This window comes from Adiantum capillus-veneris, chromosome 2 (genome assembly GCF_014529385.1).
Source record: "Adiantum capillus-veneris isolate H3 chromosome 2, ASM1452938v2, whole genome shotgun sequence".
NCBI lineage: Eukaryota > Viridiplantae > Streptophyta > Polypodiopsida > Polypodiales > Pteridaceae > Adiantum > Adiantum capillus-veneris.
The window spans coordinates 91,012,178-91,026,092 of NC_140932.1; the positions used below are offsets into that span (position 1 = coordinate 91,012,178).

The 13,915-nt window shown below is 45.7% G+C and overlaps 1 protein-coding gene and 1 pseudogene across 1 annotated transcript; one reads left to right on the plus strand and one right to left on the minus strand.

Moving 5' to 3' along the window:
* Positions 1–6,082: 6,082 nt before the first annotated feature.
* On the minus strand, positions 6,083–6,889 carry LOC147463173 (uncharacterized; annotated as a pseudogene).
* Positions 6,890–7,257: 368 nt separating this feature from the next.
* Positions 7,258–9,540, plus strand: LOC147463174 (linamarin synthase 2-like). The gene is made up of 3 exons (XM_086528135.1): positions 7,258–8,033; positions 8,142–8,569; positions 8,652–9,540. Exons 1-3 carry the CDS (start codon positions 7,577–7,579, stop codon positions 9,108–9,110), a joined length of 1,344 nt encoding a protein of 447 aa, XP_086384261.1. The 5' UTR covers positions 7,258–7,576; the 3' UTR covers positions 9,111–9,540.
* The last annotated feature ends 4,375 nt before the right edge of the window (positions 9,541–13,915 follow it).

Consider the following 13,915-nt stretch of genomic DNA (forward strand, 5'->3'; position numbering starts at 1 on the left):
GTAGACCACCACAAATCATCAAAGGTATGTAAACGCAACCACGGGTGCTTCTAGAGCGACAAATTTCCAAATGGAGCTCCGGTGAAGCCAAAGTCAACAAAAACCATACGGCAAGGATCCCAAAGGGATTGAGAAGCTATGGAGACCAACATCGAGGAATTTCATCGCCAAAAAGCACTCCAAAAGTCAGAAAACGGCTCGGAGGCTCTGAAGTCTACACAGGGAGTTATACTCTATCCATTTGACTTTTTTGTTGAAATTAGGCTCAAAAGGGACTTACGGGGGCAAAGGGCAAGCACTGGGAGCACTAACACTGGAAAAATCATCAGGAGACATCCTACGCGTAGGATGTCTCAAGGGCACTTTTTGGCACAAAACCCAACAACTTTTGTCGTGCACATGTTCTGAATGACATTTACAAGCCCTACACCAAGTTTCATCACATTTGGATCAGATTTGACATCATATGCATGGAAAAACGCAAAGTTAGGGCGTAAAGGCACTAATGGGCCATTGACCTATCAAATCTTGTCCAAATCTCATGAAACTTGCACAACACATTCACATACACATCAGCTAACTTTCTGTGTGGTAAGGGAGTAAAAATGAGGAATTAGACATCCTACGCGTAGGATGTCTAATTGACCTTCTTGGCATGGAGGGAAAGTTTTGTCATTCCAAATTTAATTACCTCATCAGCAAGAGCCCATATGTCAAGTTTGAAGCCATTCTAATCACTTTTGACCCCCAACACCTTCAGGATACAATTTTTGAGCCCAAAAACACCTCACAGAGCTCTACAGGCATCAAAACTTATCCAAATTCAAATCCAAGAACATGGCCATGTTCCATAGGCAAAGGACAACCCACAGAACAAGTTTCATGCAATTATGATGAAATAGATATCCTACACGTAGGATGTCTTAAGCTTAAATTTAGCCTTCTGTGCAAGAAATGACATCATAGGAGCCAATACCATGATGCATTGAGCCCATATACCAAGTTTCAACCCATTTGGACATCAATTGCTACCCATGATGGACAATCTACCCAAATTATGACCTAAAGCCTAAATCAGCCCAAAAATCCACTTTTTGGTATCCAAATTCAAACCCAAGCTTATAACCATGTTCCATGAGCCTTACACTACCTACATGTCAAGTATGAACCAATTCTGAAGAAAAAGACATCCTACGCGTAGGATGTCTAGATGGAATTTTTTGGCCAGATTTGCACTGTGAGCACATGCATAGCTTCACAAGTTCCTTTTAAGCTATAATTTCAATTTTCAAGTCATTTGGATAAGTAAAACTCCGTTTCGCAGCTGATATGGAAAAAACGCTAACTTTGGATTGCTGAGTGCAATAGGATCTATGGCAGCATCGAAGTCACCGGCAAAGAAGAAGAGAATGACAATCAAAGATTATCTGGACGAGGTGGAACCTTTTGTCATTCCAGAGGGAACACTAAAGCCCACCAGCACCTGGATACAGGAAGATCTGTTAGAGTCAAACGACCTAAAAATCTACCAGGGGGTGTTCAAAGACAATGAAGGCAATGTAATAGAGTTGCCAATGCTGCCAAGAGAGCTCAATGAATTTGTCCGAAGCAAAATGGCCGGCTACTTGGAGAAAATTGACCTCCATAACTATTTCGAAGCAATACCAGCAGGAGTGGACGTCAAAAGAGTATGGGAGTATGTAACAAGCATCAAAGAGGATGGAGTGGCCAAAGTGACAAATTTGCACGGCAGACCCGATACAAAAATCATAATCACAGAGCAAGTTGTAGCCCATGCACTAGATCTTTCCAATCAGGGAGACAGTGTGACAAAAAGAAGGGATGAAGGCAAGGTGTACAAAGAGAAAAAGGCCAATTACACCTTTGAAGACATCGCCAACCCAAAGGTGGCGATCATGAGCCAATTGTACAACCAGTACTTCCACATGTGCACGAAGAGGCCACAAAAGTACAAGATGCCGCCAGGTGCAATTGCCACAACATTTATTTGGGCAATGACAAAAGGCACCCCAAAGATAATCAACTATGCGGCATACATACATGACAGCTTGGTAAAAATGGGGAACGTTTACTTGGGCAATGACAAAAGGCACCCCAAAGATAATCAACTATGCGGCATACATACATGACAGCTTGGTAAAAATGGGGAACAAAAAGCCAACCTACATAGTGCCAGGAGAAATGATAACCAAGGTAATTTATGCAGCACTACACGCCAAGGGAAGGTGGCCTGACCCCCCATCTCAGAATGACTGGCTAAGGGTAAAGGAAGACAAAGAAGACGAGCCACAACGAGCACCAAGGGTGGCTACAAGGTTGAAGAGACGACTAGAGCCAATGGTAGAGGAGCAACCTGAGCAGAAGAAAGGGAAAAAGGAATCTACTCAAGTGCCGGCCAAAGAGACAAGATCACAAAAAGCGGCTAGACTCGAGAGGCTGATGGAGAGTTTCCGAGCAGAAAGAGCTCTCAAGGGTGATTTAAACGAATTATGGAATCCATCTCTCGAGTCTATGACCGGATCATCCAGAAGAGTGCAGAGGGACCGCTTTGAAGAATATATCAAGAATTTCAAGATTCTTGATGCTGCAGCGGAAAACATTCCCCGTGTCCCTTTCACCGAGGAAGAAGTGGAGCAGATAAGGCAGACATTGCTAGATGAACAAGAAAACCAAGAAAGGGAAAGAAAAACGAAAGCAGATAGAGACTTTAAGGGCAAACCTGCAGCTTTACCAGATAGCCCTAAACCCAACCCACAGCCATCACCACCACCATCACCACCTCCTAGCAGCCCTCCACCAGAAGATAGGGAGGCTGGGGACAATTAAGAAGAACACCAGGCTGAGGAGCAAGAGCAAAGGCCAGAACCTGAGCCCAAAGAAGAGACCAAGCCTGCGTCTAAACAAAAAGAGCTCGAGGAGGCATATTATGCATTTTTGGACCTGCTAGCTGCAGGCTATACAAGGGAAGAAGCCGCCACAGTCGCATTCGATTTGGCGAGAACAAAGCATAAAGAACAGATGCCAGGCATTCGGCTAGTCGAGCTAAAGGAAATTGCTACCGACACGGTAGACCTGTACCCGCCTTCGAATGATTGGGACGTGGTGATGACAATGCTAGCTGGAATAAGAGCACAATCTGTGGCATCAGACGAAGAATTGATAACTCTAAAGGCCACCGAAGAAAAGACTAAGATGGAAAGAGATACTCTGCGGGCACAAAGCCAAGGACAAAAAGAAAGAGAAGCTGACCTCCAGGCCAGCTTGGCCACGGCTCTACAAAACTGCCAAGCAAAGGAAGAAGCAAATGAGGCAGCAACAAAAAGATTGCAAGCAGCTGAAGAAGAGTGTCTGCAACTCAGCAAGTCATTGCGAGATGCCGAAAAAGAACGAGATAATCTGACACTCCATCTAGCAGAGGAAACTAAAGAAGTAGAGGCCCTGAGGAATGCAAAGGAAAAGGCAGAGATAGAACAAGAAGCAAGCTTGGATGAAGTCCTTGAGCTCAAGGACCAATTAAAAGTCAAAAATCAAACCATCCAGAGGCTGCGAGCATCACCTGCGAGAGTTAGAGCTATAAGCTCGACTCAAATCATTTCCGAGAGTCAAATATATGAGGAGTAGATGCAAGAACTCCAGAAGGAGTTGAATCTCGAGAAGAAGCAGAGGTTGATAATGGTTGAAGGTTCTATCGCAATGCAAACCAGAATGGAGGACAGCCAAAAAGCCCTACAAGAAGAATTGGAGAGCATAAAGATAAAGCTCGAGGAGGCTGAAAAGGTAAATGTTGAACTCAATGACCTCCTCGTGACTAAGGGCGGAGAAGCCGAAGCGGAAAAGCAGAAACTCCTCAAGCAAATAGAGGGGTTGAAAGGCCGGCAACAAGCAAAAGCAGAGAGCTCAGGGCCAGCTGCCAATGAGGGCATCGACCTCGACAATGTGGCAGATCCTGTGGATACACCCGTACCAGAGGAAAGCATAGCAGGATCCTCTCAAGAGCCACAGGATCTAACACAAGAAGAGGAGGAAAAATTGCGTAAAGCAATAGAGGCAGAGCTCAGAGAAAGTACAAAGGAAGCCTTGGAATGGGAATAGAGGGTTTTCAAATCTATGACAATTCAGAAAATCAACGCGAGCAATCTCAGGCGTGAATGGCTTCAACCCTCTCTCCCATATCCATTGCTGAAATATGAGGTGGCAACAATAAACATGCGAATCAGAGAAGAGCCAACGGTCCCTCTCTACAAAGCAGACACCTCGAGGCCAGAAGGAGTAAAGCTCATAGTGGATTCTCAGCCAAAGTGGAGGAAGGCTTGGCTTACCAAGTACCCGCAATACCTAATACACTTGGTAGAGGCACCTAAACACATCAGAGACAACCTCAGCTTCTGTCCTCTACCAAGGGTTAGAACGTGGAAAGCACAAGAAATCTTACAAAGAAGTCAACCCACTTGGCTGAACTACCCAAAGCTGCCAGGCATGAAGGCTGGTGAGAGAATAAGTGTACAATACATGGTGAAAACCCTAACGGGCACCATAAAGTTGTTCACTGGCTCACCTGACCTTACATGCATTATGATGAGAAAGATCTGCAGAACCATCCTAGCAGTGTTTGAGACCTTCAAGCCAGGACAGGTGACTGACAGCATATTCTTCTTCCAGGAAACATACAGATGTGCTTATGATATGTCAGGTCAGCCTATATTTCTCCCATCCTATCACCTCCACGCATTTGAAGAAGCATTCTACACGGGGTTCTTCACCATGCATACAGATATCTTTGGCCCAACAATGCTATATCTACATGCACAGTACGAATCACTACTAAAGATGCCGGAGACCATAAGATGAAGCAAAGGAGCAAGGCCATGTCGGGGACGACATGAATAAGGAGGGGGGGGATGTTAGAAGCTGGACACACCCCACGGCATCTAACTACTCGGTGGACTATTATTTTTGTAATTAGTCATTCATTGAGGAAAACCCGATTTTTCACCTTGTAAATATTGGAACTTACAGAAGTTTCCAGCTTGTATCCAAGTTTTGATAGTTAGATGGAGTAGAGGGATGATTTTGGAACTTTAGGGTTTGAGAAGTTGTAAGGTATATATACCACTTTTTGACTTTAATGAAAAACCTTTTGTCATTTTTAAAACAAGTTTTAAGTCTGTGAGTGAGCGTACTGTGTACGTGAGAGAGAGTGTGAGCTTTGTCTTGACGCTACGTGTGCTACGGTGGTCGGAATCGAGTGCGGAGAAGTGCAGCGTGTTGCCCCCGACTAGAGCTACGAGCCGATACCAACATTGCGCGTGTACGGTCCGGCTTTGGGAGCTCCTTCTACGAGCTTCATCTGTTGTTTGGGTGAGCATACGTTATCTGATTTCGCATTGCAGCATATCCACGTGTTCACATTGAGTAGAGCTACACATTAGGCACTTCAGATTTCGGAAACGAAGACCTGCAGATTTCAGCCAGACATCCTACGTGTTTCTGCACCGGGTGTTTTGGGTCGTGATTTTGGTTCATAGACCTTAGGGAGAGCGGCCTATAGGTATTAGTAGGGTCTCCTTCAAGTTCTATGGTGTTTCGAAAGTGTTTGATGGGTGTTTGGCTCTAGCAAGCGTTGTAGGAAGATTCCTCTTTTGCACTTTTGAAGACTGTGACTTAGACAATCGGTAGGGACCTCTGTAGGAATTAGTTAGGAGTCGGTCGAGTGTAGGTTGACACCTTATGCTTGCTTCCACGCGCCTGTGGGTCGAGCTTCGTCCTTAGCTGACATTACTTGTTAGGTGAGTTCTCGCTGTGCTGACGTCCGTCGTGGCGTACCCGTCCAACAACCCTGGCTTAGGATAATTCTCGGCCAAATCAGGATGCAAATAAATATAAGCAAACTTATCAAACATATCTGAAAGCACACCTGCAGTGAGCATGCAGTACGAGCTCCAAGCTGTGCACAACAGTGATCTTGCATAGATGAAATTGAACTGCAAGTACTCAGAAGTGCAAGATAATGAAAGCAGGACACGTAAAAAGAGTACGAGCATCACCCAACACTAGTCGAAGATCATTGCGATGAGCAAGGGGCCAGGAGGGTTGCAACCACATGCAAAGAGCAAAAAACCCCACATTGCAGATGCTCCATGGTTTGCTGCAAGAACCGAAACACAGTATGAGCCCTCAATCGCAAAGTTATGGGAATCCTAACTTACCAACTTACCCTTGAATGCAATCCCTCTGCCAAATGAAAATAGGACACATGATGAGACCCATACATGAACAACACATGGAACATGGGCTTTATTTTCTTCACTGCCTTGGGTGCTGCCTGTGTGTTGCCGCTGCTGCTACTTGCTTGTCTGCCCTGCTCGTCTCTCTGCAGACAAATGGTCTCGCTGCGTAGTTCAGAAACGCTGACTGCTCTTGTTTCAAACTACGCTTGTGCCTGGCTGCGTTCATCATGTAAATTTTCTTGTGAGCTCACTGCTGCTATTTCAATGGTATATGGAAACGTTGGTCTCGATGCCCCCTTTAATGTCCCCTTTACTGCCTGCACAAAAGCAAGTTTTGGAAGCGAGCTGCAGTTCGATCGCCAACATTTCCTCCACCTTTACACCCTCACAAAACAAAGGAGAGGGACCTTTCTTGCAGTGACGGTCCCTGCCTATGACTCCCGTCTCTGCTATACAACTGTCGCCTCTGGACTGGGGAGAGGCAACAAATGTCCTATCAGAAACACACACACACACACACACACACACACACACACACACACAATGCACAAAACCTTCTCTTGCCCTCCCTTAAACGTGCTTCTATATTGCAATTCATTCTCTGTAGAGTTGGTTCTCAGTCGGTTGTGCACACGGCACATGGTGGGGGGGCGAAAGAGTGTGTGTCTCGTTGCATGCACGGATATTTTCAGACTTTAGCTTGAAGTTTCAGATTTTATTTTTGCTCCTTGGCTATCACCTACCCTATTACCACCTACCTTCCTCCCTCCAGTTGGCCGACACTAGCAAGAAGCAACTAGCCTTTCAAGTTTCTATGCCAACACCTAATAACTACCACAGGTGACTCCCAAAAATGAGAATTCACTTCATATTTCAAAACTCATGCCAACACCTAATAACTGGTAGACGTGACTCCCAAAATGAGCATTCACTTCATATTTCAAAACTCAAGACATGTTCACCATTAGATTTACACACTCTTCATTTAAATGAGTGCCCACTATCTCATTTCAACCAATGAGCATTTTTGGCCTATCAAAAAATGCTTGAAAATACAACTCAACTTTTTTTTCTATTTTAATCAACAAAAAGAGAAGGCATCTCTATAGCCTTTGCCCTTGGGGCAAGCCAAAAAAGCTGTCGGTCCAAGTTGCAACTGGTCAATGAAGACTCCGAGAAAGAGAGAGAGAGAGAGAGAGAGAGAAAATCCAAGCATAAGGTTCTCCAGCTAACTATACGCTCGTCTGATCACCACGGCGTCCTCTGCATGCAGCCGCAAGCTTCATGCCATCACGATCCCCTTCCCTACGCAGGGCCACATAAATCCCATGGTCCAGCTCGCCTTGAAGCTCCTACATGAGCTCACAGGCTTCACCCACATCACCCTCATCAACACCCAATTCAACCATGACCTCATCACAACCAATGGCCAATCCCAAGACCTCTTCGCCATGCCCGGATTGAAGCTTCTCGGCATTCCCGACGGGCTTCCACCCGACCATGGCCGCCTCAACGACGGCCGCATTCAGGAATTTGGGGAAGCCATCGACGCGCTACACAAGCCGCTCCAGTCGCTCATCGAGGACTTGGTATCTGAAGCTGCCTGTGATCTGTCAGAGCCCCCCATTACTTGCATCATTTCGGATAGCTACTTCTATTGGATGGCAGATATTGCTGATGCGGTCCGCTTGCCGTGGGTGGCCTTGTGGACTACCCCAGCCCATGGTAGCTTGGCTTACTGCTCTATATCCCCTCTTGTTGCCAAGGGCATCCTCCCTGTCAATTGTAAGCTCTTGTACATCTCCAAGCTTTATGGTTGTTTAATTATTATGGTAGCTTCTTCTTTTTTTTTGCCTGCTACCATTCAAAGAGCATGCATATGGATGTCTCCAGGTATGAGTAGTGACTCAACCCAAAGATTGGTGGACTGCATTCCTGGTTTGCACCCATTGAAAGCCTGCGAGCTGCCGTCTTTCTTGCAATCTGCCGATGGATCACCGACTGATTTCTTTTTCCAATGGTCTCTTAAGCGATTCAGCTCCGGCGTGCCACAACGTGCAAAATGGCACCTTGCAAACACCACATACAAGCTCGACACGGAGGCCGTGTATGCATTTCAAGGGTGCATGGGTTCGAAGTTTTGGCCTGTTGGACCGCTGCTTCCGCCGCAATTCTTCTCAGGCCAGATGCATACGGTGCCGGCGATGGGGACGAGCCTCTGGACCGAGGGTATGGGTTGCAAGGAGTGGCTAGACAAGCAGGAGGATCGATCAGTGCTGTACATATCCGTTGGCAGTATTGTTCACTTGGCAGCAGAACAGGTAATTTTGCCTGCTCATTGAGTTGCAAGTCTTTTCTCTCTGCCTCGTAATGATGTGGCTGTCGGGTACGACGGCGATATAGGTGGAAGAAGTGGCCGCCGGGGTGGAGGCGAGCGGGCATCCATTCTTATGGGTTCTCCGAGTGGATGTTGATGCTGCAACCCTTGCAAAGCTAGAAGGCTTCAAAGAGATAACTAGACACAGAGGATTGGTTCTGTCATGGGCTCCTCAACTGCTAGTGCTATCGCATCAGAGTGTCACCGCCTTCCTCACACATTGCGGATGGAACTCGGTTCTGGAAGGGATTAGTGGCGGTGTTCCAATGCTTGCTTGGCCTGGCGGGTTCTCCGAGCAGCAGATGAATGCCAAATACATGACGGATGTTTGGCGAGTCGCGCTCAGCTTCGAGAGGGAGCTCACAGAGGAGGCCACCCTCCTTGTGAAGAGAGGCGAGGTAGAGAGAGTGATTGTGAAGTTGCTGGGTGGAGATGGTGAGGCTTTGAGAAAGAACTCTTCAACTTCAAAGGATTGTGACTCGTGAGAGAAGCAATACTCTCTGACAAGGGCTCCTCACATGCTAATCTCTTAGCCACTTTCTAGAGGCCTTAATCCAGCATACTAGTCAGTAGGGTAAGCCGATAAATATGGTCTTAGAGCCAAAAAATTAATGATACTAGTACAACGGAGTTGCCTTCGGCGGCGGCACCGCCTCCGACTGTGCTATGTGAATGCACATGAGAGACACCCTTGCGACCAAGGTAGTGCCAATCACGACATTTTTTTTCAACGACCCTTGACTAACAATATCATCGCGAATTCTTTTGCCCATATCAGGATCTTGTGTAATGCCACATTCCTTCAAGGTGCAAGTGTATGTGATTCATGACCCTACTGGTAGACATATCTTGCGATCAATGCACTCTTGTGAGTTCCCATCACAACAAAAAACAGCCTAGAGCGTCTTTTATCTCTCTCTCTCTCTCTCTCTCTCTCTCTCTCTCTCTCTCTCTCTCTTTGGCATCTCGGACAAAAAGCTCCTCAAGCACTTTTTGTGCTTAAGATAGTGCATCACATCTGGCATACATGCCCAGCAAGGTAGAGCCAAGCACAACGTTTTCTTTCATCAACCCCCTCACTAACATGTCGACCAAAGCAATGCGAAGCACGTCGTTTTCTTTCAATAACGTTTGACTAACCATATCATTGCGAATTCTTTTGCCCATATCTGTATCTTGTGTAATGCCAAATGCCCTCAAGGTGCAAGTGTACGTGATTGCTTAGGGTCTTTGAGGGGAGAAATAAGAGAGAGCGCAAGACAGAGGGGATCTTGTGACATTGAAAGGGGCTCCCATTTCATGTTATGGCGACCATTGTGCTCAACTTAGCACTTTCCCTTAAAATTTTGGGCTCCTATACTACAATATATGGAGCGTACCTCTTGTTGGTCATCATGCATCAAAGTGATCCTGCTTGTCTTCGGCTTGTTGGTCAATAGACAATGCATTTATTTCCCTTGCCATGCATGGAGTCTGCACACCCAATAAATATGATCCATCAATATCAAAAAGCGTCGAAGAATGCCCATGTACATCACCTTCACCAGAATAGTATTCAGATGTGCAATTCAAGAGATGACGTACCAGATAGGAAGCTTATCAAGAAGTTGTGCTTTTCAAAAGGACGACACACTGTGAGGTCCAGTCCAGCGCCGCCGCCATCAACAGACAGGAAAAGGGAGAGCATTAGGAGGTGTAGGAGATGATGCCAAGGAGGGGCCCTATGCATGAACGTGCATGGTGGGTGGTCGATTGCAGCTATAGAACAGAGAGAAGAAGAAGAAGAAGAAGAAGATTGCAAGGAGCTCCTGATAACTTTTTCAGCGGCAGGCGAGTGTGGCTTACTTACACGGGGACCTCTCTCTCTCTCTCTCTCTCTCTCTCTCTCTTTGTCGACTGAGGCACCGAGCTATAAAGCTCACTCACCGGAGCAAGGAGAAATGGACAACGTGGCCGAGGGAGGGGCCAAAATTCCTTCCCGCTCTAATATCGTATAAATATAGATATAGATTGACTCTAATGTTTCGGAAAATTGTTAATATGTCCCCTCTGAGTAATTCAAAAGTGCCTATTCAGAACTAAAAAATGTAGGTTTAGCGCAGGAGAACATTGTCCATTATTTTTGAAAATAGTGTAAATTCAATTTCTTGATTAAAAAAAACAGTAGGGAAAATTACCAAAATACCCTCTACTTTGTGAAAATTCCCAAAATACCCCTCAAATTTCGAAAATTCCCCTCTAACCTTTATTCCGTTTTTAGACATAATCACCTTTTTATTTTTGCAAGGGATTCATCTCCAAAGCCTACATAACCAACTCAGATTCTATTTTTAGTATCTTTAGAGAAAAGCTACAATTGTTTTTATCTAGAGAAATTTAATCTCACGACCAGGGGTATTTTGGAAAATTCGAAGGGCAGATTGGGAATTTGTGACAAAATATTGGGGGTATTTTAAGAAATTTTAAAATTTGAGGGGTATTTTGGGAATTTTCTTAAAATAGAGGGATATCTTGACAAAGGCGTGATTGGTGCTCCCTCTCTCTCTCTCTACTGTAGTGTTGAGATATCTCTTTCTCTCCCCCTTCATAGTTGAGAAGCTTCTAAAATTCGATCAACTCTATCATAGCTACTTGTACACCGTCCTTAATACCACCCTCCTAGGCTTCTCTCTTATGGACTATGTGACCACCTTTAAGCTCTCCCCCATCCCCGACCTTGGCGACAATCAAGAGCTCGACCACCTCCTCCATTGGAGCTTCACTTGTAACCCCACTTCGTCCATGTCCCTAGAGGGTGCTCTCTCTACTGTCTTCCCTTTGTACCAAGCTCAAATTCAGCTCACCTTGGCTACTTCCAATTGTGTTGCCCTCTTTTGACTCTCTCTCTCTCTCTCTCTCTCTCTCTCTCTCTCTCTCTCTCTCTCTCTCTCTCTCTCTCTCTCTCCTAACTCATTAAATCATAAGTCAATAACGACAATGTCTTCAGAATCTCTCTCTCTCTCTCTCTCTCTCTCTCTCTCTCTCTCTCTCTCTCTCTCTCTCTCTCTCTATATATATATATATATATATATATATATATATATATATATATATTCATTTCATTTCATTTTGTTGTTCTAACTAATGTAGTCATAAGTCATTAACGGGTATCTCTTCAGATTCCCTCACCCGGGTCTCCACGACATGGAGGCAGTGTTCGGGAAAAATGTGTCTCAGCTTAATATCGTGCTGTTTTCTATTTCAAAAATGCCGGTTGAGAGCAAGAGGTGAAGGAGAAATTCCGTCCCAAAATACAAAAGAATAGTGTGAAAACTCCAAAAAACAACGTTATTTTTAGAAATTTCCTCTTGGCAAATTCAAGGAAAGGAATTTTGTATGTTTGGAAAAATGATTTGTCCTGAACAGTGCATGGAGCTCACGATGTGCCGCCACAACCTTGAGCCATCGCCCCGTGCATGCATCCATCCTGCGTCGCCGTTGCCCCTTTCCCCCACCCCCCACCCTCACACACCCCTGATGCCTTGTGTATGCCGCCTCACCTACTGCTTTGTCCACAACATGTCTACACTACTGCGCCCAACTGCTCGTTCAACAATGCTGCAGCGTCCTGCGTGGCCCTTGCCCCCCCCCCCCCCCCCCCCCCCCCCCCCCAAGAAAAAAAAAAAAACCACATACACACACATAACACCTGATGCCTTGCAGGTGCCACCTCACCTGCCACCATGTCCAGAACCTGTCTGCAGTACTGCTGCGTGCTGCTCGCTGGACCGTGCTGCATGTCCCTCCACCTTGAACGGTAAACAGAGGTGCATGGTTATAGGTAATATGAGCGGGAGGCCGCCTCAGGCCGAGGAGAGTAGTACGATGAGCAGTGACCTGCCTCCTACAATGTCAGCGACGCTTCATGATCTGGTGAGGAGCATGCTATTGCTAACGGGGGAAGCATCAAAATGAGAGCTTGCGGGGTGCGTGGGGAGAGGTGGTGAGATTGAGCTCTCTTGCGGCTAGTGGCCAGCTCGAGACCGAGAGAGAAGCATTGGTAGGTGGCTCAGACTACGCAGATACGTGATCAGAGAGAGAGAGAGAGAGAGAGAGAGAGAGAGAGAGAGAGAGAGGTCAGATCAAAGAGGAGGGAAGAGACGCAACCCGAGTGCATTGAAAGAGTGAGAGCGACACCGCGGACGCCGGCCATGCACGATGCAATCAAAGCATTTGTGAAAGGAGTGTGCACTGGCACTGTGCATATCTCTCTCTCTCTCTCTCTCTCTCTCTCTCTCTCTCTCTCTCTTTCTCGATGTGTCTCCCTACCGGCTCCATATTGCATTCACCGGAGGAAGGAGGTGCAACCACGTGGCAGGGAGGGGGCGGAATTCCCTCCCCCTTTATAGATAGTATAGATTAAGGATATTAAAGAGTGTGGAGTGGTCACAATAACACTAAGAGAAGTAACATTTGAGCATAACTTTTCTATCCTTGGTATGGAAGTAAGAACGTGAGCATCAAGAGAGAAAATAGGGGAGCAAAGATCGAATTTTGATTGGTTAGTACTTTTGTGAGGCTGTTAATACAAAGAAAAAGTTGAGTACTAGTAGTGTTTCCATCTACGAGGAGCCTGTCTCCCAAGTACCACTAAATCAAATGAAAACATGAGTGACCACAATTTATCAATATTAAATCAATCCCACTAATATTAGTACATAGTGAGACCCGGCTCTTAGCCTTCATAGCAGAGACCTAATTTGTAGTCATGTCTCTCTCTCTTTCTCTCTCTCTCTCTCTCACACACACACACACCCCTTGTAATAAATGTTAACAAAGCTCACCATTAGCGATAATATGTAGACCTCGAGGGCGATAATACATGATATCAAGTTTCTCCTTACTACCTTCACTCGCTCAAATGGTAAAAAATATATGTAGATGGTTGTAAATTTTACTCCTTCAAGGTAGAATTTGCAAAGCGTTGACTTAATTTATTTGTAACTGGGCAAATAATTTACGAAACTTTGGCTTAATTTATTCGTTTTAAAACAAGGTGAGGAGTCACGATGGCCTGCAAAACGCATGACGAAATTCACAAGAAGATTTATAAGTTTTCTCATGTAGGAAAAGGGAGTCTTTTCCAGTGTTTTTCTAAGGAGGTTAAGTGTTTTTCTTACAATGCATAACAGCGCGAGAAGCATTGCGTACCTAGCTAGGCACTATTGGGAGCAGGGGACCCCCGGCCCCCCCATCGGGCTGGCGGTCCCCTGGCCCCAATCGTACCTAGCTAGGTATGTAGTGCTTCCCT